This window comes from Cetorhinus maximus, chromosome 6 (assembly GCF_964194155.1).
Source record: "Cetorhinus maximus chromosome 6, sCetMax3.hap1.1, whole genome shotgun sequence".
NCBI lineage: Eukaryota > Metazoa > Chordata > Chondrichthyes > Lamniformes > Cetorhinidae > Cetorhinus > Cetorhinus maximus.
In genome coordinates this window covers 122,857,407-122,883,217 of record NC_135884.1, presented here as the reverse complement: position 1 = coordinate 122,883,217, position 25,811 = coordinate 122,857,407, and the positions used below count along the sequence as shown (strand labels likewise).

Below are 25,811 nucleotides of genomic sequence, written 5' to 3'. Positions count from 1 at the left end.
CTGCCATTCAGTTAGATCATGGCTGATCTCTACCTCAACCTCATTTACCCATCTTGGCTCCACATCACTTGATAACCTTGTGTACTTGTACTCCCAAATCTCTCTGCTCTATGATTCCTAGTTTAAATGTTTACCATTCTTTGGAATGATATCTTTGGAAAGTGGATGACCTCACATTTGCCTACATTAAATTCCACCCGCCATGTTTTTTCCCACTCCCTTAATCTTCCTGTGTTCCTTTGCAGCGTTCTGTCCCCATCTGTGACTGTGATCTGCAGTGCTTACAGTTCCACCTTATTTAGTGTTATTTGCAAAATTGGAGATGTAACTTTTTATTCTTTCATCCAAGTCATTAATATATTTGGTGAAATGTTGAGGCCCAGAAGCGATGCCCAAGGGACACCACTTGTTACATCCTGCCAATCTAAATACATACCTTTTATCCCCACACTCTGACTCCTACCTCCCAACTAATTTTCAGCTCTAGTCAAATGGCTACCTAAGATTCTGTGTGCACTCATTGTTACCAATAATCTTCTTGTAGAACAATCTTCTTGTAGAACCTTATTTGGAAGTCTATATTGATATCACCCAGAAACTCATTAGTGATATTAAAAAATTCACCTAGATTTGATAGATGTGACCTACCCTTCACAAATCCATGCTGACTCTTGAAGTACTTTCAAAGTGCTCAGTCTCTGTGATGATGCCAGATAACAGGTTCTAGTTCAAAAACAAAAAATGCTGGAAAAACTCAGCAGGTCTGATAGCATCTGTGGCGAGAAAGAGTTAATGTTTCGAGTCTGTATGACTCTTCAGAGCTGAAGAAGAGTCACACGGACTCGAAATGTTAACTTTGTTTCAGATTTCCAGCACCCACAGTATTTTGCCTTTAACAGATCCTAGTTAATTCCCCACACCTGGTCTATCCCTTCCACCTTGCAATTTTCCAAATCCTGGGCATGATTACTGAATCTAGCCATTTTTGAAAAATTATGACTAATACATCAATAATTTCATCATTTATTGTAATACCTTAAGAATTTCCTCCCTGAACCTCGTCCCTCTCTCTACCTCTTTCTTCCTTTAAGATGCTCCTGAAAATCTACCTCTTTGACCAATCTTCTAGTCATTTGCCCTTATATCTCCATATGTGGCTCGGCATGAAATTTTGCTTTATAAGGCTGCTTTGAAGTCCCTTGGGATATTTTATTACATTAAAGTGCTATACAAATACAAGGATGGAAGCCGTCAGCTTCTTGAGATTTTTATTTTTCCATTATCATTTTCTTTCTTGCATTAAATCTAAGTTGCACCCTTTATTTTTAGGTTCCCTTTTACCACTGGTCCTCTTCTTCCACTATAAAACAAATGCAAAGTACACATTTAATAAATATGCCATTTCCTTATTATTTTAATGCGACCTGCATCTGTCTTTAATGGACCCACATTCCGCTTTCCCACTCTCTTTTAATATATATATATATATTTTTTTAATTGCCTTTATATTATCTTGAACAATGAATTCTGAGTTTGCCCATAACTGATGTTAGACTAACTGGTCTATTTATCCTTCTCCCTTTTGTGATCAAAGGTGCTTCCATTGGTTATTTTCTAGCCTAATGATACAATTTGCACATTAAAGAAAGATTGAAAAATTGTGGCCGTACTCTCTATTATCTCCTCTCTGATTTGTTTCCACTGCCTTGGTTACCTGTCCAATGACGTCCACTTTGAGTTTTGCTATTTTTTTCAGAATCAGTTCATTTTGAACAGTTAGCTTTAGCAATTATTCCAAATCCTCCTAGCACATCTAAGTTCTCATAATCACTGTGTAATTTGTAAAAAAAAAAATGCACACCTATTTGAGGGAACTTTCTGTGTACACATTTGAGTTAAAAGACTGGTCACTTCAAAAGCAATTATTTGGCTATGAAGCCTGAGGATGTGGAAGTTGGTGTATAAATAACAGTTCATTATTTCTTGAGTTATTGGGGGGTGAAGGGGGAGGAAAAATTTTGTTGCATGCACTTTAGCAGTATTTTTACTGTATGAAGATGAAATGAAATAACTTTGTTACTTGTACAGTTTATTTTCATTTTGACAGTTATTGAATTGGGATAAAATGTAGACTTTTTTTAACTATTCCTGTCAACTTAAAATGTATATGACCATGTGCTAATGTTCTTCTTCTGCTTCAACACAAATGACTAATACAGTTAAATAATTCAGTACAACAATTTTGAATAGACAATTATTTTTTCTCTTTGGTATGCCTTTAACTTTAAACTCTGGAGTATATTCATGACGCGTTGTTTTCTGTTTCCTAACAGAACTCCGAGTGGAGGTAGAACAGCACAGTCGCATGGGAACTAAAGATAGCGGATCTTCCTCTGAATATTCCAGTTCACCATCAAGTCCAATAGGAATCCAGGGAAGGGAGGAGAGTTCAGATAGTGCAGATGAAAATGACAGACGTAAGTTTCTAGAACTTGATGTGGGTAAAGGATATCAGCAGAGATGATTGCTGTAGTTAGTTTTACTACTGATATCCTACATATATTATTTTGTTCTGCACTTAATTTTGTTATTGTTCAACAAACAATGTCAGATTGCACATATTGTAAGGAAGATTAGTGTTGCTAGTATTTCATAATTAACAACTCTATTGTCCTGTGTGTAGATCCTGAATAAACAGTCAACTTCTTGGAAATGTTCTGGTCATTTCCAATTTGTTGTTAATATAAAATACATTATTGTATTTTAAAAAGGACAGGCTTCTTGGGCAGAATTTTTCGGCTGACGTGCGGGTGGCGTAGCCAGCACGTCAGCGCGTAAAATGTCGCGCAAGCGTGCCGACGTCAGCACGCGGCATCGCAATATTTCAGTGGGCAGGCGTGCTCAGTTTGCCCGCCATTAATTGAAGGGCTCTTTAAGGCCCTTAACAAGCCAATTGTCCAAGATTTTGAGGGGCCCGTGCGAACTTCAGGTCAGCGCATGGGCCCAACGGGCAGGCGGGTAGGAGATTATTTAAGAAAACTTTTGCAACTTTGGGATATGTGGACTCAGAGGGGTTGTTCATGTTTTACATGAAGTTATAATTGATGAAAGTGTTTAAAACTTGCCTGTGTGATTGTTAGTAGTTCTCATCGATGTCCAAGAGGTTTTAGTGTAATTTGAAACCAATCTGCAGACAGCATTCTTTTTCAGCCTTGCAGCTTTCTGGAGGCCTCCAGGTTCCCAGGCAGCTCCCACGACGCCTACATCCTCAGACACTCCCAGGTGCCGGGGCTCTTCAGTGCTCCGGCACGGCTGGATGGTTGGCTGCTGGGTGACGAGGGCTATCCCCTGCGAAGGTGGCTCATGACACCACTACGCCATCCAAGAACAGAAGCTGAGCAGCGGTACAATAGGAGCCACGGCACCACAAGGGCTGTGGTGGAGAGAGCCGTCGGTCTTCTCAAGATGCGCTTCCGTTGCCTTGACCGCTCAGGGGGCGCACTCCAGAACCCCCCAGATCGCATCTCTCTGATCGTGGTAGCCTGCTGCGCCCTGCACAATCTTGCGCTGGAAAGGGGGGATGGAATTGACGATGAAGACCTTGACGCCCTGGACGAGGCTGCACATGATGAACCCAGCAGTGCCTCAGAGGATGAGGAAGCACAGGGCGATGATGAGGGGCACAACGACGACCCGCGTTTACACCAAGGAGGCAGGGACACCCGGGACAATTTAATCCAAAGAACCTTCAGCTAGCTCCACACACATGGATCAGCAGGAACAGCATTGCCTGGAACTTCCACACGTGGCACTTAGATGCTACATCTTCCACCTTATTAGCTGCAAATAAGGCCTTAGTACAGAAACATCAATGTCCACTCAAGCACTCATGACAATTATGTGAAAAAGGAAAAAAGCACCACAATGAAAAGACCCTCAGCCATGGTAACAAAGGTGGACTTTATTGTGTCCAAAATTAAAACACACATGATTATTTCACAATGACAGAAAAATGGATCTCTATTCTAAGGCCAACACAAAATCACCAGTGACATACCCGGGGAGTGCCTAAGGTGCCTTATGCTTACGTTTCCGGGTGCTACGTCTACGTGCCGCCCCATCGCTCGGAGTGGCTTTTTGAGACAGCCTACTGACTCTGCTGTCTTGTTGGCCTAGATAACCTTGGCGGGCGTCCTCTGGCCCATGGAGCCTGTGATGGCCCCGCCTGGGAGGGAGTGGTCAGTTCCTGAACTGGCACCTCCCCAGTTGTTGTAGCCTCAATGGAAGAAACGTTGACTGGCAGAGGGGCGGAGGAGCTGCTGCCCTCATCCGGAGCACCATGAGAGGAGCTCGCAGCGACGACAGGCAGCTGCTACGCTGACGTGAGGTCCATTTCGACCTCCCTGCTCACCGCAGATGCATGGGCACCGAGTGCCAGCGCTCGGTGTCCACATCATCTCCCACAATGGGAAAGACCACCTGTGGTCAGTACCACTGTGAGGGCGTGCAGTTCAGAGGATATCCCAATCATATTTTGATCAATCGGTTAAAGCCCCTCTCTATGAGAGTCACCGATCTCTCATTGAAGGAAGCCTGAAGCTCTGCCCTGAGGGCGGAATCTTCACGTGCACTCTGCCTAGACTCTTCCGTCGCATAGAGCAACTGAACCACTCCCTCATGCAACCCTGCCAGATGCAAACGCACTTCCTGCCGCCTGTCCTGCAGCTGCTGCAATGGGGACAACTCCAGAGACATGTCACCAGTGCCGGACTCACAATGTGCCTCGTTCCCTGCAGCCCTCCGGCTGCTGGAGCTATCAGCACTCTCTGCCCCTACCATCTCCTCCAGCGATCGTGATGTGCCCTCTCCACTGTGACCCGGGACACTAGCCGACGGTAAAGTCCCCACCGAGGTGTGTGTGTCTACGCTGATGCCTGGCTGGCTGAAATGATGTGCCGCAAGTTGCACATGTTGCCCCTCGGGTGTGGAGGGGGGGCTGCGGTGCGGACGTGCAGGTTGCTCTGGTGGTGATGCTGAAATTAACAACAAGGACAGTGCATCAGTTAGCATTCATTCACTTCAACCTTTCATCCCTTTCCCCGCCAGCCTCATAAGTCGCTCATCCTTAAAGACCCTAAGGAGAAGAACATTGGTGAGGTGGAAATGAGTCAAGACGGGCCCCAACCATTAAACGCACATGTGGACAGGCTGGTCAGATGGCCTCATGAATGCCACATGGCCTCATGAATGCCACATGGCTTGTTATGAACCATAGGAGTGGGGAGAGTGCAGGGGTACCTGACGTGGATGCATTGTTGCCTGGATAGTTGTGGGGCTGAGGAAACATCTCAAACAGTTGTGACATTTTCCGCCGAACACAGGAGATTGAGAGGTCATATTATTGCCCTTCATTCTGTAAGGAGGGGCATAGACTGGGTGGCCAGAAGGCAACATTTCCCCTTGGCGCAGGAATGAGTAACGTGGTGGCATTCATCTAAGTTGAGTGCCATGAGGTTCACAGCTGAGGTGCTGAGGACCTTCTGGACAAAGTAATGTGGGGTGCACCGGCTGAAAGGGTGCAGGAGGTCCCAAGCCCGCTAGAATGGAATAAGTCTTTGGTTGTACAGCAGCGATCCAATGGCATGTTAGACCATGGTGATAGTGGTCACAAATGGGATAAGGTGACTTTGGAAGGTGGCGGAGACGCTATTCCTCAAGGGGACGAGGGTCCCTCCTGTATGACCCAAACGTCAGAATGTCTCAGTCTATGAATGAGCATTATTGCAGCATTAACGATTGCAGCAACCATCAGTGGTTTGGATGGTGGACCGACTGAGTGGATGGCACTGTGGACCTCAAATACCTGCCCACTGGACCCCAGCCTCGCCGCCCCTGGCCTCCGGCCTCCTGCCACCTGCCCAGCTCCATGGCCTGCTCCTCAAAGGGTGTGAGGCGCTGGAGGAGGGCACGCCCACCTCCAGTCCTCAGGCGCTCCCGGGCATTGTGGTTACTTTTTGCCTGCAAAATAGAGAAGAGGATTTATTGGGGCAGCTCGCTCATGTACTCTGCACGCGCATGCTGCACCCCAACCACAGTGGCCCATCTGAGGCCTCCAGCGGCTCCTTTCCACACTACTAGTGATGAGTCCCCAGAAGATAGTACGGCTGGTCCCAGCCCCCTCCCCTAATGGTCCCCTTGGACACATTCGGCATCCATCACTTTGAATAGCACACTGGTCCTAGCACCCATGGCAAGGAGGAGCAAAAAGGTGCAGCGCCAATGGCAGCAGATGGGACTTGCCCAAAAGATCTTGAGGCACCCCTTGGACCATCTCATTACCGTCAATATGACATGTGTTGGAGTTCTGAGTATGTGTCTACCGGCCTCCCCTGCAGCTTGCCCCCAAACTACTCAAATGCCACAGAAACCAACGTATGCTGCGGGGAAAGCCCTTCTTCTCCTCAACCACTGAAGCATTGTAAGTACACATTTGCCCACCCAGCGTGCAACAGATGCCCTATGCAATAACGACAGCAATACATGGTGGGCGGGGGTGGTCAAAGGCTAAGGCTGCCTTCTGGGTCAAATGGCCAAGACAGACATGGCACTCGCCCGTCCTGAGTGCAGGAAATCATTGAATCATTTTCTGCACTATGTGCCAGTGCGCCGGACGTCGTCATGGGCACTTACAGCCTCACCCATCTCCTCCCATGCCTGGCTGGTGACATGGGGGACCTTCCTCCTCCCATCCTCAGGATACAGAATCTGACGCCGGTTTCCCACCTCTTGCAGGAGGACAGCAAGGCATGCATCTGAAAATCTGGGGGCACAGTGGCCCCCCGCTGGCCTCTCCTGCAGCCTGCCCCCCCTCCTCCTCTGCCCTCCATGCAACATTTCTTGACCTCTGAGTGGCCATGGTGCACTACTTCAAGCAGGCTGCCTGGCCACTCTTTAAACAGGCTGCCGGCTCCCCATTGGAACCGGCAGCCTGAGGCTGCCCGCCCCCGCGACTATTTTCCCATTCTCCACGGGAGTCGCAAAGCCGCGGTACGGGCCTTAATTGGCCCGCCCACGGAAAATGGCGGCGCAGCCCGTTTTGCCAGCGGCAATCGGCCGCCCGCCCACCGCCAAGTAAAATTGTGGCCCTTCTTTCTGATTGCTGTCATCTTTATTCTTGGATGAATGTTTCTCCATTCAGGATAACTCTTGTCTGTTTGCCTTTAAGGTATCCATGAGATTTTAAGGGAAAAAAAGATAGGAATAGAAATAAAATCTTGAACACAGCCAAAAAACATTGACTCCTGAACAGGAAATTTGCATTGTAGACTTGGTTTTCTGTAAACTTGTCTGTGGTAACTGACCTCAGCCAGGCAAGCAGCAAAAATGTTATTGTTGACATCAGTGCTTAGAGCTAGGGAAGAGAAAATATGCTAAACCACCTACTGATAATTGCTACATATGTAGACACCAAGTGATATGAGATGGAATTTCACTGTTACATGGCTTCCCAACATTCACTGTCAAGACTTTTACATGAAATGGGTAAACGGGAACCTCATTCCAGCAGGAATCAACAACTGGAGGAGGGATGAAGAAAATTGAAAACAATATTAAAACATAAAGGCACTTTCACCAATGTTCAACATAATTTTTTGATCAAAGTTGCAAACTTAGAGGTTAGCATAGAATATCATAATGTGCCAATATAGATTATAACAATGGTTTTCATTTTTAAGCTTTTTTGACTCATGAAACCAAATCGCTAGAAAAATATTAGTTTGCAAAGGTACTCCTTTGGTATTCCTAATGATCATTTGAAGACTCAAACATGGTTTATAGTTGATGTAAACCATGATGTCACAAGAGCAGTTAATGGATAAAGTCATAAAACTGGCAAAATTGAAATAACAGAAGTGACGGTCCCTACTCAGAAATTCATTGTTACTTAATCTGTGCCAACCTGATCTTTCATTGTGCAGTGTAGAATAATACATATTAAAAGCTTTTATAAATTCCATACAAATGTTCATATTTCTAACTCCATGATGTTTCTATGGAAAAATGCATGACTTGATTATAGTATTGCACCATATAGAACACTTGAGTTCTTTTCTGAGTTGGATCAACTAAGGTGAAAGTGGAGCTCTACGCTCTACTCTTAGCCTCAATGTCCCTCAGCTAGAGGGGAAAGAGCAACCAGAGTTTTAATTACTACCCTGTGAACTGTGGTGAAAAGCTTCTGTATGTGGATTCAGGAAAGGACATGATGGGGCTTAGCTGTGATAACGATATCTGAGCTTACAGATTGAGTGCTTAATTGGTGAGGTGCTAGAGTGTTGCCAGTATTATGGAGTGATCCCAAATATGACCCACTATCTTCAGGAAAAAAGTAGAATTTTTTAAAGCATTCTATTATTCTTTATCAGTATATTTTTGTAAATCTGAAGGCTATCAGTGTTAGAGAATTGATTACATTTGGTATCCAGGGACACCAAGATGGGCTAGATGTAGAATAATGAGTCTTCCACTTTGCAAGGATATATAAGAACAAAAAAGGTTATTTTTAATAAGTGACTTTATTAATCCTAATATAAATTGGAAAAGCTCAAATGATTTAGACCCAGAATTGATAGTTGATTGCTTTGTGACCTGGTAGACTTTTTTATTGTTCTGGGGATGTGGGTATCTCTGCAATAAACCTATATCTATTGCCCATGCCTAGATTACCTCCAAATGTGGTGGTGGCACTTCTCTTTGAACCGCTGCAGTCCTTGAGTTGCTGATGTTTCAACAGTGAACTTGGGTAGAAAATGCCCAGACTTTGACCCAGCAAATCTGAAAGAATAGCAATCTATGTCCAATTTAGATTGGTATGTAACGTGGAAGATATTTCTGATTGTCCTTTATGGGAGGTGACACCGTAAGTATGTTTGGCGAATTTTTGCTGTATATCCTAAGATGATACATACTGCAGTCACAGTGCATCTCTTGTGGTGAATGGGGTCAATGTTTAACCTGTAGCATGGCACTGGTTAAACAAACTGATCTCTTCTGAGTGCTGTTGAACTTCTTCAGAATTGTTACACCTTCATCAATTCGAGGAAGTGTTGAGTATTCCATCATGCTACTGACTTGAGCTTTGTAAATGTTGGAGAGGCTTTGAGGGGTCAAAGTTGAATGAGTCATTGCCATACCCATCCTCTATCCTACTAGGCTGGCCGCATTATTTGTAGAGCTGATCCAGTTAAACCCTGGTCAGTGGCGATCTCAAAATGTCGATAATGGGAAATTTGCTGTTGATTGCGAGAGATTTGACGGTGAGGCCATTAATAGTCAGGAGAAGATGGTTGGGTCTAATCTTGTTTGGAGGCACTCATTACCTGGTACTTATCTGGCACACATATTACCTGCTATTTGTCAGTCCAAACCTGAATGCTGTTAAAATACAGGCTGTAGGTTGGCATGGGTGTTTCACTAAGAAAAGAGTTGTGAATAGAGCTGAACACTGTAGTCACTAGTGAATGGCCCTACTCCTGAGCATTTGATGGAGTAAAGCGCTTGCATATCTGACACAGATGAACTTCCAAAAGCACACCCATAGCATCACTAAGATGGCCTATTTCTGTCTTTGTAACATCACCTGATTCCGCCCCTACTTCAGCTCATCTGCTGCTGAAACCTTTATCCATGCCTTTGTTATTTCTAGACTTAACTATTTCAACACATTGCTGGCTACCCTCCCATGTTCTACACTCTAAACTTGAGGTCATCCAAAACTCTGCCACTTATATCCTAACTTGTATCAAGTTCTGGTCACTGACCTATGTTGCCTCCCAGGGCAAATCATGTTCAATTAATTTGATTCGAGTTTTTCGTTGGGTAACAAAAGGTTGATAAGGGTCATGCGATTGATGGACGTCAGAAACTGTTTGATGAAGTGTCACATAACAGGCTTGTCAGCAAAGTTGAAGCCATGGAATAAGAGGGACAATGGAAGAATGGATATGAAGTTGGCTGAATGACAGGAAATAGAGCTTAATTCTTAATGGTTGATTTTTGGACTGTAAGAAGGTATATATTGGGGATCCCCAAATGTTGGTATCAGGACCACTGCTTTTCTTGATCTATATTAATGATTTGGATTTGGGTGTACTGAGCACAATTTAAGAATTTTCATATGACATAAAATTTGGAAATATTGTGAACTGTGAAGAGGATAGTCAAAGACTTCAAGAGGAAAAGACAGGCTGGAGGATTGGGTTGACACGTGGCAAATGAAATTTAATGTATAGAAGTGTGAAGTGTTCCTTTTTGATAGAAGGAACGAGGAAAGGCAATATAAAATAAAGGATACCATTCTAAAGTGGATGCAGGAACAAAGGGATTTGGGGTATACGTGCATAAAACATTGAAGGTGGCAGTACAGGTTGAGAAAGCAGTTAATAAATCATACAAATATCTTTAGGCTTTATAAATAGAGGCATAGAGTAGAAAAACAAGGGCCAGGATATTGAGGGCGGGGGGCGGGGCCCGCTGGCCGGCACATAAAATGGAGTGGGATGACGTCAGGTGGAACTCCCAACGTCACTTCAATTTTCAGGTCGGCGGGGGCGCAGCCGAATCAGCTGTGCACCTGCCGACCTGTCAATGGCCAATTGAGGCCATTTAAAAAATAATTCAAATAGTTAAAGGACCTGCCCATCCAACCTTAAGGTTGGCTGGCAGGCCAGGAGCCCTGGCGGGCTTCAGAAAAAGCATGAATCCTCATCCACGGGCAGGATGAGGTTTCATGAAGGCTTTTAAAAATTTAATAAAAGTTTGAATAAAAGTGATGGACATGTCCCAACTCATGAGAGTTCAAACTTTTATTTAATTTTTTAAAGCCTTTATGTCACATGAGGGGACATGTCAGGGAAATTTTATGTTTGTGCATTGACCATTTTTGAATTTGGTGCCAATCTCCCTGAGGCAGCACTTAGCCTCAGGGAGATGAGTGCGCTCTTTCGCACACATGCGCGAAAGAGCGCACTCTCGGCTTAGGGAATCTGCGCCCCCCCCCCCCCCTGCTCGCACAGGGAGCGCATAGCGCTTCCTGGCGGACATCACACTGGGCAGACCTTAATTGGCCCGCCCACGTAAAATGGCTGCACGCCCGCAATTGGGGGCACTGATCGGAGGCGCGCCTGCATACACCTGCACTTCCCCCCACAACGGGGGGAAAATTCTTCCCAAGGAGAATTAATAGTGCCTTACGTGGCTTGGTGTCAAACTTTGTTTGCTGATGCTCCTGAGAAGTGCCTTGGGATGTTTTCCAATATTAAAGCTGCTATTTAAATACAGGTTGATATTGTCGTCATCATCCTATGGCTGCAGTAATTGGTCTCCAATGACTTTGACATTGCTAGTGCCTTGGTGCCATTCTCTATCAACTCCTGCCTTAAATTCAAGAATAATTATTCTCATCTCTCCTCTGGCATCAGCTCTTGCATCCATGCCTGGATAAAGGCCTTCATAAGGTCAGGAGCCAAATAGTTCTGGCAGAATCCAAATTAAGGCCTTCATAAGGTCAGGAGCCAAATAGTTCTGGTGGAATCCAAATTAAATGCTGGCTGGCAGGTTATTGGTGAGTAGGTGTCACAATGCCCCTTCCATCACTTTGTTCATGCTGTGGAGGAGGCTGATAGAGTGGTAATTGGCTGGGTTAAATTTATCTTGCTTTTTATAAACAAGACTTCGCAGAACAATTTTCAGCAGTGCCATGTGGATCTCCATGTCAGATCTGCAGTGGAATAGCTTGGTTATGGCAGTGGCTAGTTCTGGTTTGCAGGTAATTATCACTATGGCCTGGAGCATGTCAGGACTGATGCCCTTCACCATGCCTGGTGCAGTTATTTTCTCCGCAATGTCAGGTTAAGTGAACTTAGTTGGCTGGCCACTGGCATTTGTGATGCTGAAAATTTTGAGAGGAGGCCAAGTGGGATTCTCCGCTTGATACTTTGCCTGAAGATGCTTGCAAACATATCAGACTCATCTCTTTTGCACTTATGCTGGGCTCTGCTATTGTTGAGGATGTGATGTTTTGGAGCTGCCTCCTTCTGTTAGTAGCCTGATGTCTGCCACCATTCTCAACTGGATGTGGTAAGGCTAGAGAGCTTTGCAGTGATCCATTGTTTGTGATTTTTTTTTCCTCATTCATGGGATATGGGTGTCAATAGCTTGACCAGCATTTATTGCCCATCCCTAATTGCTCTTGAGAAGGTGGTGGTGGGCTGCTTTCTTGAAATGCTGCAGTCCAAGCTAAACCTTGAGTTATTAACAAATCAAAATTAAATAGAAGAAAATGCGTGCTACAAATACTCCAGGACCAAAAGGCTATGGCAAAATTATGTTTGAAAGATGATTAGTGAGCAAAGGAAACCTAGAAAAATGCATGATTACACACTGAACCTAATGTAAGTTCTTTAAGTACTTCAGCAGTAAAAAGGCAATTAGAGAAGTGGCAAGAACCTATAAAGAAAGAACTTGTAAGTAAAGAGTGCCTTTCACAACCTCACATTATTCCCAAGCACTTTTGAAGTGTTGTAATATCGGAAAATGTGGCACCTAATTTGTACACAGCAATGTCTGACAAACATCAATGAAATGAATGAGCACATAATCTGTTGTTGTACTTTGGCCGTGACGCCAAAAGAATTCACTCTTCAGTGAATAGTGCCATAGTATCTTGGTGCCTAATTGAGAGGGCAAACAGCACCTTGGTTTTACATCTCACCCAAAAGCTCACACCTCCAGTTGTTCAGCACTCCTTTAGTGCTGCGACAGAAGTGTTAGCTTAGATTGCGTGCTCTAGCCTTTGATTGGAATTAAATATATTTAATATTAACTCAAGAACGCACAATCTTCTGCTTTGGGGCCACCACTGTGCCAAGGCTGACACTGTAAAGTTATGGATGAAGTTGAAAAGGGCCTATGAGATCTTCGTAGATGTTCAAAATTTCCAATCAATGAAGAGAAGAATGTTGAACTCTATAGCCAGACCTGTAGAATACAAATTGAAGGAACTCATGATCAAACTGCACAATGTACTGGTTGGACCACACCTTAAGTATTGTATCCAAGTGTCAGTACTGAAAAGACAGAAAATAATGGGCACATATTCACAATTTCCAATTTGCACTCGCCGCAGGCCAGCTAGCTTAACACTATTGATGCACGCACAAGCTATCCTTTGATCTACAGTACTTGACTATTAATTCATCTATCTTGATTATTTAATATTAATCCAAGAACCCGCCACTTCAAAAGCTGTTTCATACATGTCATAATATAGAGATGTTGAATATTTTAATAACTTTATGCTACAAATTATAATTATGGAATGCTACATCAACAGTCTCTCAAATTTTAATTCATAATAGTTTATACCATTTCTAATGTTGTGTTCATTTTCATGCAACTCCAATTGCAGATCCAGAGACCGCGTTGGACGTTCAAATAAAGGAGAAACCGGCAATGTTATCAACTCACCTGAGCAACCTAAACCCTGGGTCATGGAGACCCACAGCACAAGTCTCACCAGTGCAAAATGAAACTGGATTGACGCACCCCAGCCATGTATCTTCAGCCATTTCCACTGTACAGTTCATGCCAGTGATCTCTTCAAACATCGCTCCCAGTCGAATGCTCAATTCAGTACGGAAATCGGAAAGAGGCAGTTTTGACATAAAGCCTACTACTGGCATTTCTTCTCCAATTCATGCAAGTTTATCTGTTGATCTTGGAAGCAAACTTCATGAAGGACCTGGCAGTAGCGTCAAAGTAGAAAAAAAGTTTGGCTCTCTCGGAGCCATGGTTGTGGATGTAATGCCAACTTCTCCACTTCAGGCTTCCCAAATATCTACTAGTGTTTTGGAAAACAGTGGGATTCCATCTAAAGTTGTAAACTTTGGGATTAGAACTAAAGTTGGACCTCCTCCTTCCATAGACACTGCACCCAAAACAGCTCCATTATCAATACCGAGAGCGGACACCAGTTCTTCCATTACTGTAACATCTAACTCTGCATATAATGTTTCTCACCCCCCAGTGAAACTTCTTGTCTCCTCCTCCATTCCGACAGAACCTATGCTGGTGGGACAGACTGCCTATAATAGTGTTGTACAAGTAAAAAGTGTCTCACCTGCTGTAATAAGCTCAAGGACAGTTCCTTATTCAGCCAACACCAAAGTTGCCTTTTCAACAATTCAGTGTTCACCTATAACTTCCATCTCTGGCACTTTCTGTACAAATAACAACAATACACCCGCCAATAGCCACCCTTCTGTGTCCTTCACAAACATTGTGAGTGTGCCAAATTGTCCAATCCCTAGCTCCAGCCCGACCCTTTCCTCTGTGGCTGAAAACAGTTATATTAACAGCAATAATGGTACTGGTGGCTCAGGAATGAATATCCCTATGCAGCAGCAGCAAACTGGGTGTAATGTGTGCAGTTCATGTGGCTGCAGTGGAAACTGTGGTTCAAATCCTGTGACAATTAACTATGCCAATTACTTCCAAAGCCCATTTTCAGGGCATTCAGTGTTAACTTTTCCAATTTTCCCATTCAGTCCTTTATGTAACAGTGGTTACATCAGCACCCAATACAATAACGGTACTGCCTTTCCCTATCCAGTCGTCCCACCTCCTGCTTATAATACTGGTTTAACTCCTGATTCCATCTTAAGTGGGCAGTCGAACTTTGTCATGCCTCCCATGCAGAATTTCCTGGGTGGTACAACTGCAGTATATCAGACACATAACATGCTAGGAAGCACAAATGGATCAGGACATAAAAAGAATGGGCATATTTCATGCTACAACTGTGGGGCTAATGGGCATCGAGCTCAGGACTGCAAGCAGCCAGCTATGGATTCCAATCAGCAAGGTAATTTATACCAGGATTTATACAAAAAACTGTATATTGGTAAACTTTCTTGAGTTGTCAGAAATAATTCATTCAGAATTAATGCCACTTAAAATTAAAGATTAGTAGTTTTTTTCGACAACTACTTATATTTATATAGTGCTTTTAATGTAATAAACCATCTCACAGGAGCATTATAAAACAAAATATGACACTGAGCAACATAAGATGTTAGGTAAGATGACCAAAAGCTTGATCAAAGAGGTAATTTTAATGAGTGTCCTAAAGAAGGAAAGCAAGATACAGAGGAGGAGAGGTGTAGGGAGGGTATTGCAGAGCTTGGGCCCTGGGCAACTGAAGGCACGGCCCCAATGGTGGAGCAATTAAAATCAGCGATGCACAAGAGGCCAGAATTAAAGTAATGTAGCTATCTCAGAAGGTTATGGGGTTGGAGGAGATTACAGATTTAGGGAGTGGCAAGGCAGTAGAGGGATTTGAAATCAAGGATGAGAATTTTAAAATAAAGGCGTTGTTCAACTGGGAGCCAGTGTAGGTCAGCAAGCAAGGGGGTGATAGGGAATTTGACTTGGTGTAAGGTTAGATGCAAACAGCAGAGTTTTGGATGACCTAAAGTTTACAGAGGGTAGTGTGTGGGAGACCAGCCAGGAATACATTGGAATAGTCAAGTCTAGAGATAACAAAGACTTGAATGAAGATAGCAGCAGCAGTTTAGCTGGTGAAGTCTGGGGGTTGTTTTGCAGTTGGAATAGGTGGTCTTAGTGATGACACGAATATGAGGTTAGAAGCTCATCTTGGGGTCAAATCTTGGGGTCAGATGTGACACCAAAGTTGGGAACAGACTAGCTTAAACTGTTGCCAGGGAGAGGAATGGAGTCAGTAGCTGGGAAACAGAGTTTGGAACAGGGACCAAAAACAATGGCTTCAGTATCCCCAATAATTAATTGGAAGAAATTTCTGCTCATCCAATACTGAGTGTTGGATAAGCAACCTGATAGTTTTCAACACTTGAGGGGTTAAGTGAGCTGGTGTGAGGTAGAGCTAGGTGTCGTCAGCGTGACAAATGCTGTGCTTTTGAACAATGTCACTAAGGGGCAACATGTAGATGAGAAATAGGAGGGGACCAAGGATAGATCTCTTAAATGGAAAGCAGGAAGAAGAGATTGGGTTAGTTCATTATTAGTTAAAACCATGAGATCTTTGAAACTTGGAAGATGAAACATGAGAGTTCAGTGCCATCATTGAAGTCACTAAAGCTTTCCCCACTCTTTTATATTTTCTACTTTACATCTTTCTTTGCGGATCACAACCAAACATGCAGTTTGCTTAATAATACTTAATGATACTTGTTCAAATTTCAGCATGCGCTGAAGTGAAAAAAAGTGAATGCTTGAAACTCTGTTAATTCTTGCTAATTCGTTAAGCCTCCAAATACTGTGCAACGTGGAAATTAATTTATTGTTGTGAATGTCTGGGCAGTATTGCACATGGTTAGAAGGAGAATATCTGAGGTTCATTGCAAAAGAATGCTTATATAAAGCAGTCACGGACAGTTTGTAAAAGTACTTGACTGTAGTAACAATTGCCCTTTGCAACATCCTCATGTCTAATCCTAAACAATAAATATACTGAACTACATTTCAGAAATCAGCAGAATTCCTAACCTTAACCTTTCTAGAAATTTCAAACTTCTACAGGCCTTTGCATGAAGAGGTCTTTCCTAATTTCACTTTTGAAAGGCTTGGCTATCGTTTTTTACTCTGCCTCCTAGCCCTAGACCCCGATTCAGTGGAAATAGGCTAGATTGGGAGAAACTATCTGTTCCCTTTAAAATCTTGAAAACTTTGATCAAATCACCCCTTAAACTTCTAAGGGAATACAACTTCAGTTTGTTTAATCACTCCTTGTAGCTTAACCTTTCAAGTTCAGGTATAATTTTAGTAAATTTATGCCGCACTTCCTCCAAGACTAATATATCCTTTCTAATGTGTGGTGCCCAAAACTGCTCACAATACTTCAGGTGTGGTTTAACCAGGGCTTTGCCCCTTGTATCCTGTTCCTTTATTGCATTTTTATTTATTTATAGGATTATTGCACAACTCTGAGAATCCCAAGGTGATACCTTTTACAGCATCTTTCCTTTGTGCCCCTGATTTCAGGGGCATTTTAATAATGTTCTTATTTTCTAGCTTTAAGGATTAAAAGAAAATAAAGAACTTGCATTTATATAGTGCCTTTCATAAGCTCAATATCTCTCAAAGTCCCTTACAACTACTGATGTACTTTGAATATAGTCATTGTTGTAATGTAGACAATGTGATGACCAATTTGCATACTTCAAGATCTCAGAAACTGTAATGAGATAATGACCAGATAATCTATTTTTTATCACTGTTGATTGAGGAATAAATATTGGCCAGGATACCAGGGTGAACCGGGTGCTGCTCTTCTTCGTCATAAGATCTTTTAAATTCACCTGAGAGGGCAGAAGGGGCCTTCATTTAATGTCCCATCAAAAGATGGTGCCCCTGACAGTACAAAACTCCCACAGTACTGTACTGAAGTGTCAGTCTACATTGCAAATGTTTCAACTTCTGAAATGTTACAGGATTCTAGCATCACACTAGCTTTGAGTTTTGAGGCTAATGACCCAAAATCACTTTCTAGGACTCAACCAACCAGCAGAGTATTCAACATAGCAATTTGAATAGATTAACATATGAAAGGTTAAAATTCTTGCTTTACTAGTTGGGATCCTCATCAAGAATCTGTACTCTGTTTTTGGAATACCTGCATGCCAGATGAAATATTAATGCATTTGAGCCTTAAGCAGATTTTTTTAAAAATTCATTCATGGGATGTAGGTGTCGAGCGTTTATTTTCTATCCCTAATTGCCCTTGAGAAAGTGATGCTTTTTGAACCACTGCAGTCCATGTAGTATAGGTACATCCACAGTGCTGTTAGGGAGGGAAATACAGGGTTTTGACCCAGCGACAGTGAAGGAACGGCAATATATTTCCAAATCAGGATGGTGAGTGGCTTGGAGGGGAGCTTCCAGGTGGTGGTGTTCCCATGTGTCTGCTGCCCTGGTCCTTCTAGATAGTAGTGTTTGTGGGTTTGGAAGGTGCTGTCTAAGGAGGCTTGGTTGGTTCCTGCAGCACATCTTGTAGATGGTACACACTGCTACTACTGTTTGTCGGTAGTGGAGGGAGTGAATGTTTGTGGATGGGGTGCCAATCAAGCGGGCTGTTTTGTCCTGGATGGTGTTGAGCTTCTTGAGTGTTGTTGGAGCTGCATTCATCCAGGCAAGTGGAAAGTATTCCAACACACTCCTGATTTGTGCCTTGTAGATGGTGGACAGTCTTTGGGGAGTCAGGAGGTGAGTTACACATCGCAGGATTCCTAGCTCTAGCCTCTGACCTGCTGTAGCCACAGTATTTATATGGCTAGTGTAGTTCAGTTTCTGGTCAATGGCAACCTCCAGGATGTTGTTAATGGGGAATTCAGCGATGGTAATGCCATTGAATGTCATGGGGTGATTCTCTCTTGTTGGAGATTGTCATTGCTTGGCACTTGTGTGGTGAAAATATTACTTGCCACTTGTCATCCGAAGCCTGAATATTGTCCAGGTCTTGCTGCATTTGGACATGGACTGCTTCAGTATCTGAGGAGTCTTGGATGGTGCTGAACATTGTGCAAGCACTTCAGATGCTCCTGTTTCTCAGACAGATGCTCGATAAAGAACTAGACTAAATACTCTATTTCTTTGTGGAGAAGCATTGTAAATTGGCTTCCACTAATTCTAATGAGGTCATGCTGGACAGAATTATGAGTATAAGTCAGGAACATCCCTGACACACCCGAAAGATTGTAGCGGACAAAATCTGACTGATAGATGAGTTGCTCTTGTCTGTTGTCCTCACTGATACTGACTGATTTACTTGATGTGTGCTTCTAGCTTTTTTCTGTTTTTACTTGTCTCTCCAGCATTTGCAGTATTTTATTTTTAATGAGCTTCTTCACACTTGGAAATCTCTGATTGCCAAGGGCCTTACAAGGCCTTTCATCCAGCCGCCTTCCCATTGCCATGTGAGTGATTAAAGAAATGAAACAAAACAAAAGAAACTATACAAAGACCAAATTTACTAGGAATGGCCATTATTAAACAATAATAAGTGATGGATTGGATCATAAATGCATATTTGGTCTATGATTTCCAGGTTGGGAACTGTATATGATGGTGTATTTTAGTTCTTACAGAAACATACCAGAATTGTTTAATTTATGTGCCTTAATTGCCACTTTTTATCTCCTTGCCAAGTGCAGCTTGACAAAATTAAATTAAAATGTTGGACTAGAAATAAAGTGACAATTTGAAGAAATTTCTTAAAATCCAGCCACATGATGCGGAGTTATGCAGGCAAAGTTTGGAAGTTAAATGATCAGGGAAATAATGGACTTAAGGCCCTGAACTTTGGGAATCTTGCCATCCTTCCTGAGATTGGTCAAATGGATACAATCCAATCACCTTGATACTTTAGATTATGACAGCAGATCAGTTTAGCAATTCAGTCCCTGAGCACCTCCACCTCCCTCCTCCTCCAAGGCCCTTTTAATAACCCACTTCTTTGACCAAACTTTTAGTTACCCCTACTAAGATCTTTGTCTTAGCATCCATTTTTGTCTGATTATGCTCCTATGAAGTTCCTTAGAATGTTTATTTATGTTCAAGGCACTATATAAATGCAAGTTATAGTGGATATTTTAGTGGCCATGTGGAAATGTTGGAAGCTTCTAAATATAGATATAATCGCCAAAAGGGTAAGGATGTGGCAGGTTAGGTGCAAAGGAACGTAGGAACAGGTGTAGACCATTCAGCCCCATGCCTGTTCTGCAATTCAACAAGATCATAGTTGGTCTCTATTTTAGTTCCATCTACCCACCTTGAATCAGTAATCCCAATACCCTTTCCAAACAAGAATCTATCATTCTTAGCCTCAACAGCCTTTTGGGAGAGAGCATTCCAAATTTCTGATGCTCGTTGTGTGAAGAAGTGGTTTCTGATATCACACTGAGCAGCCTAGCACCAGTTTTAAGGTTGTGCCCCTTGTTCTGGACTCTCGGATTGGAGGAAATAGTTTTTCTTTGTCTAGCCAACCAAATCTTTTGATCATCCTGAAAGCTCAATTATATCAACCTTTACTATTCTATATTCAAGGTACTATAAGTCTAGTCTATGCAACCTATCCTCAAATTTTAACACTTTTAGCCTCAGTATCATTCTAGTGAATTTATGCTGCATCCCCTCCAAGGCCAGTATATTTCTACTGAGGTGCAGTGCTCATACCTGAATGCAGTACTCCAGATGGGGGTCTAATTAGAGCTCCGCGTGTCCCCCCCCCCCCCACCTTCCCGGAAGTTCAAACTTCCAATGGGCAATTGCCCTGCACTGGGAACCATCTAGCTTCTGGGTAACTATAACACTGGCCCACCCTGACACCACCCCCTCCCCCCTTCACCATGGGACTTCCCCGACCCCACAGGACTTTCCAAACCTCCTCCGGGTCTACCCCAAAACACACCTCCTTTTCCCCCCCTAGGTCTGACTCCCTGCTACTCCTACCCCACCCCCCCAAAATCCTACTTTATGCAGTACCTTCCCCCTGGCTTGTCAAAGACCTCTAAACTTACCTGGTTTACAGCAGCTAGTGCTTTAAAAAAGGGAGCATGGCTTACCCAACTTCAACTGGACTGCCCTCGGCTGTGGGCCCCAGGAGTGTTCTGCACTACACAGATCTCGCCCGGCCTGAGTCAGAAGGTCGGACGAGATAGGATCGCCTGGACTTACAGGTAATTAATTTGGAGCGAAATGAAAATCTGACTCAATTGCCACTCCATCGGTTACTACAGCCCAAGAAATAGGAGCATGCATAGGCAATGTATCTCCTCGAGACTGATCTCCAATGCAGTAAAATCATGATTGAATTTCTACATCAATTCCACTTAGCCACCCTATCCCTACATCCCTTGATTCCCTTAGTGCCCAAAAGTATTGACTTTAGTCTTGAATATACTCAATAAATGAGCACCCATAGCCCTCTAAAGATTTCCAAAGATTGACAACCTTCTGTGTGATGAAATCGCCCCTCATCTTAGTCCTATATGGTTGACCTCTTATCCTGAGACATTGACCCATAGTTCTAGTCTCTCCAGACAGGAAAACAAACTCTCAGCATCTACTCTGTCAAGCTTTCTAAGAATTTTACATGGTTAAGTTAGATCACCTCTCATTCTTAAAAGTTCCAGAGAATATAGGCCCATTTCACTCAATCTCTCCTCATAGGACAACCTTGCCCTCCCAGTGACCCTTCATTCCACCCTCTCTAAAGCAGGTATATCTTTCCATAGTTTAAAAGACCAAAATTGTATACAGTACTCAAGTTTGGTTTCACCAAAGCCCTATAGGAATGCAGAAAGACTTCATTACTCTTGTACTTCAACCCCTCTGCAATAAAGGCTAATTTAATTTGACTTTCCAATTGCTTGCTGTACCTACATGTTAACTTTGTTATTCGTTTATAGACAACTAAAATTCCTATGAATACCAACGTTCACTAGCTTCTCTATTCTTCCTACCAAAGTGGATAATTTCATGCTTCTCTAATTATACTCAGTCTGCCACCTTCTTGCCCAATTACATAACTGATCTATTTCTCTTTAGTCTCTTAATAGGGCAGCCTGTGGCAATTTCTAAGTTGGCTACATGGGGAGATGCTTCAAACGTGAATTTTAGTGCTGGTCCCCTGGCCTGTTGCCTCCTTTCTCTGATTCTGTTTCGGCCACTGCAGGGCCAATCTGCCAATCGAAAAATTGCAGTCGGCGCATGCCCCTAACCAGCCTCCTTAAAAATGGCCCAGAGGCTGGACCACGCCAACTAGCGGAAAATACCTATCCGTCTCCAGCGGGCTTCCAAACTTTTGCCCTATGATTACTGTTAAGGGCCTATAAACTACTCCCACCAATGTTTTCTGCTCTTTGTTATTTCCTAGCTCCACCCATGCTGATTCTACATTCTGCTTTTCTGAGCTAAGATCATTTCTCATCACTGCCTTTATCTCGTCCTTTATTATCAGGCTTTATCTCATCCTCCATTATCACAGCTACCCCACCTCCTTTTCCATTTTCCCTATCTTTTTTAAAAGCCAAGTAGCTTCAAATATTTAGTTCCTGACCTTGGTAACCCTGCAACCACTTCTCAGTAGTGGCTACTAGATCAAAAGCATTATCTTCATTTGTGCCATTAATTGATCTTGTTATGAATGCTTCATACATTCAGATATACCGCCTTTAATTTTAGCTTTTAACTGTTTTTCTCTGATGTGGCCTTAGTCATTTATTGCTCTATTATTTTTGTTAAACTCTCTGACTCTTCCTGACACATTCTGGTTGATTTTGCCCTAATTGCTATTCTATAAACTTGACTTTTCCTTTCAGACTTATAAAGCACTCTTACCTGAACTTTCCATAATTAGTTTAAAGGCCTATCTACAGCCCTAGTCTTTTGATGAGCTAGGGCACTGGCCCCAGCCCAGTTTAAACGGCATCTATCCCAACAGAACAGCTCACCTTTTCCCCAGTATTGGTGCCAGTGCCCCATGAATGGTGCCTTCCATATCACTCTTTCAACCATGCATTTAAACCTCTAATTTGATTGACCCTTTGCCAATTTGCATGTGCCCTTATCCAGAGATTATTACCTTTTGAGGTTTTGATTTTCAATTTGTACACTAACTCCTCAAACATATTCAGTCAAATCTAATTCCTCCTTCCATCTGTGTCGTTGGTTCCAACCTCGATACCCCACTCCTCCATCATATTCTTCTCCAGCTGTGAGGAGATGTTCTTCACCCTGGCACTGGCAGACAACATAGCCTTTGAGTCTCCTGTTTGTGGCTGCTAAAAGCAGTAATTATCCAACTGACAACACTATCCACGACCACATTCCTTTTTGCTCCCCCAACTTGTACCTTCCCCCATTGCATCAAATTCCCACTCACTAAATGTTCTACTTCCCATTCTATTATGTTGCACTTTGTTCACATGGCAATCTGTGATTTAGCTCTAGCTCTCATCCACAGCTCATAGCTTTTCACCATGAAGAAAATACTCTATCTTTCTTAGGTCCAAATTCATATTTATGCTCACATTGAACTCCATCTGCCGCAGTTTTGCTCAATCACTAATATAACATTGTCTCTTTGCAACTTGTGCAGTCTCTTATGTGGAATCTAGTTGAATACGTTCTGGAAGTTCACATAAATAACATCCACACTCACTCTCTTATCTACCACGTTTGTTACTTCCTTAAAAACTACAATTCAGTTCATTAGACTAATCTTACTCTTACAAATCAAGTGTTTTATTTTTTACAAACTTCCATTTGGCCCTGATGTCAGGGTCCCAGCCCAAAATCCTGCCCACAGCATCTAGTAGCTTTCCAATAACTGATAATAGACTAATAGGCATATAATTTCCTAGTTTATCTCTCTTGCTCATCTTAACTAGTAGAGTGGCATTGGCAATTTTCCAATCCAAGGGGACAGTTCCTGAAAAGAGTGAGTTTTGAAAGATCATGACGAAGACATTAACAATTTCCTCAACTATTTATATTAATACTCTGCAATGGAAACCATTAGATCTTGGAGGAACTTTAGACTCGTGTAGATCCAAAAGAACAGAAATGTTGTGCAGTTGCTTGACTATTATACATGGTGGGAATGGGAGCTAAGCCAAAAAAAAAGTTACTTCCCAGAACTAATCAAGATTGGATAATTTCCTTCAATGTGTGACTGATACTGTAAAGAATGAAGATTTTCTCTTCTTCAAAGAATGATGAGTCCTAGCATCCAATTTTATTTATTTTGAAAGTGACTTCTGTACTTAACAAAAATGGCAATGTTGATCATTGTAAATGTATGTAACCTGAACAGTGCTTCATTTATTAGTATTCTTGGCAAACTAATATTATACAGCATATATATGTTCCAAATGCAACTACTTAAAAATTATTTTGAGATGTTCTGACGAAGAAAAATCATATGTTTTTTTTAAAATTACCTTTCAGGTACTTTTAGATTGAAGTACGCCCCTCCGTCTGAAAGTATGGATTCAGCAGACTAGCATTTGGAAATGCACATTAGCATGAATCACAATGTGCCATTGAGTAAACCAATAGTAGGTACAAAGAAAGATGCAAAGATGTTCAGTGGATATCTTGCCCTGCTAAATTAATTCCCTGCTGTTTTTATCCAAAGGTGCTTTTTTAAAAAAAATAAATCTTATACGGGGATAGAAACTACACTACGCATGCACTAGCTGTAAATATAATTGAGTGAGTTTCAAGAAGTAATGGCTAAAACCAGAATCATTGTGTTTAGCAAAAACTGTGCAAGGACATTGCACAAAGAAAATGGAATTTATCCAGAACTATTATATACTATGGATGTTCCTACAAACTAAAACACAACAGCAGAACTATTTTCCTTTTGATTGCCTATTACTGTACAGCTTTACAAGAATGGAGAAAAGGGGAAAACTCCAGGGAGAGGAACAAAGAACTCTTTTAAAGAATTTGCTATTATATTTACAATGCAATATTGATGGAGCACAGCAGAGTTGACCAAAGTACTCTTGTCTGATCAGCAAGATAGGGAAGATGTTTGGAAAACCAATGCTGAAAGAACAAAAAGACTCTACAGTCTCTGCGAAGATGCTTTGAGCATAAGTTTGGCTGTGTGGGAAAGCTTGTTTCTGTTTTTGTAAGGTTCTTCAACTTGTATATTTTTAAGAGAGAGACCTTTACATGTAAAAAGATGCAAACAAATATTTTTTGTAAATTTAGTGTGTTTTTTGTAGAAATATGCTGTCAAGTTCTCCTGAATCAATTTGTCATGTTTACAAGTGTTTGTGTGTGTGTGTGTGCGCGCGTGCGCGTGTGTGTAGCCAAAGGCTAATGCAGAAGAACCTTTACACATGTCCATATTTAAGAACACTGAATATGTCTGTATTTAAGGAGAACATTGAATTAGTCCTGCAACCTGTAACCTGGATGAACTTACATATCACACTAAGCAAAGTCAGTTTACTCTTCAGTGTGAAAAGGAAGCCTGTTGTTTTCTGTCAACATTTGGAACACAAAAATTGATGTTTGTTTTTCATCCATAAGAAGGAAATCTTGGTTTACTAAAGTAAAAGTTGGAAACATTTTGCTTCATTCACAAAGAAATCCATTTATTTTGTGCTTTTTACAGTCCCAGATTCGTAAACATAGATCTATAGGTGTTGTATATGGAAGCTGTTACTTACAGAAACTCATCATCTTGTCTCTATGCAAAATGAAAGCTGAAAGTTCTCCACAGAACTGAACATAGATGCAGTATTATTTCCATGTGATTGTATTTTGAGTATACAGTATGTTGAAATGTTTGCTGCAACAAATAGTATTTTTACTTCACTCTTCAGAACTTGGAGAATTGACATTTGGAACTAAATTTATTGTTACTCGTAGTTTTCTTGACCAGTATGAAAGGATTCTATTTCAATATAGGAATGAAGTGGGAGGAACTGATATGCACCATTACTACTTGCCTTAATTAACTTGAAATCAAAAGCCAGTTTTCCAAATAAATTTTATTACATTATTATAGGATTGCATCCTAAGATATAAAGGTAATGACAGAAATCCTCTGGGTAGTTTTTTGGTGTAGTCCAAACTTTTACTGGAGATGAAAAGAATATTGTTTGAAAGTGAATGCAGAGGAATTGGCTTTGAAATAAATATGTGGTGTGCTCATCCATAGCAATGCAAGTGTTGGGTAAATAAAAAGCTGT

At 42.1% G+C, this 25,811-nt stretch overlaps 1 protein-coding gene across 2 annotated transcripts in view; it reads left to right on the top strand.

Moving 5' to 3' along the window:
- The window catches only part of zcchc14 (zinc finger, CCHC domain containing 14), a 129,701-nt gene extending 104,507 nt beyond the window's left edge, over positions 1-25,194 (top strand). The window contains exons 11-14 of one of the 2 annotated variants that reach the window (XM_078544415.1): positions 2,334-2,477; positions 13,469-14,923; positions 24,046-24,155; positions 24,236-25,194. In XM_078544415.1, the coding sequence (XP_078400541.1) occupies positions 2,334-2,477; positions 13,469-14,923; positions 24,046-24,101 (1,655 nt within the window). In that variant the 3' untranslated portion in view covers positions 24,102-24,155; positions 24,236-25,194. The remainder of the gene's footprint in view (positions 1-2,333; positions 2,478-13,468; positions 14,924-24,045; positions 24,156-24,235) is intronic. The other variant, XM_078544416.1, reaches the window with a different exon arrangement.
- Positions 25,195-25,811: the final 617 nt, after the last annotated feature.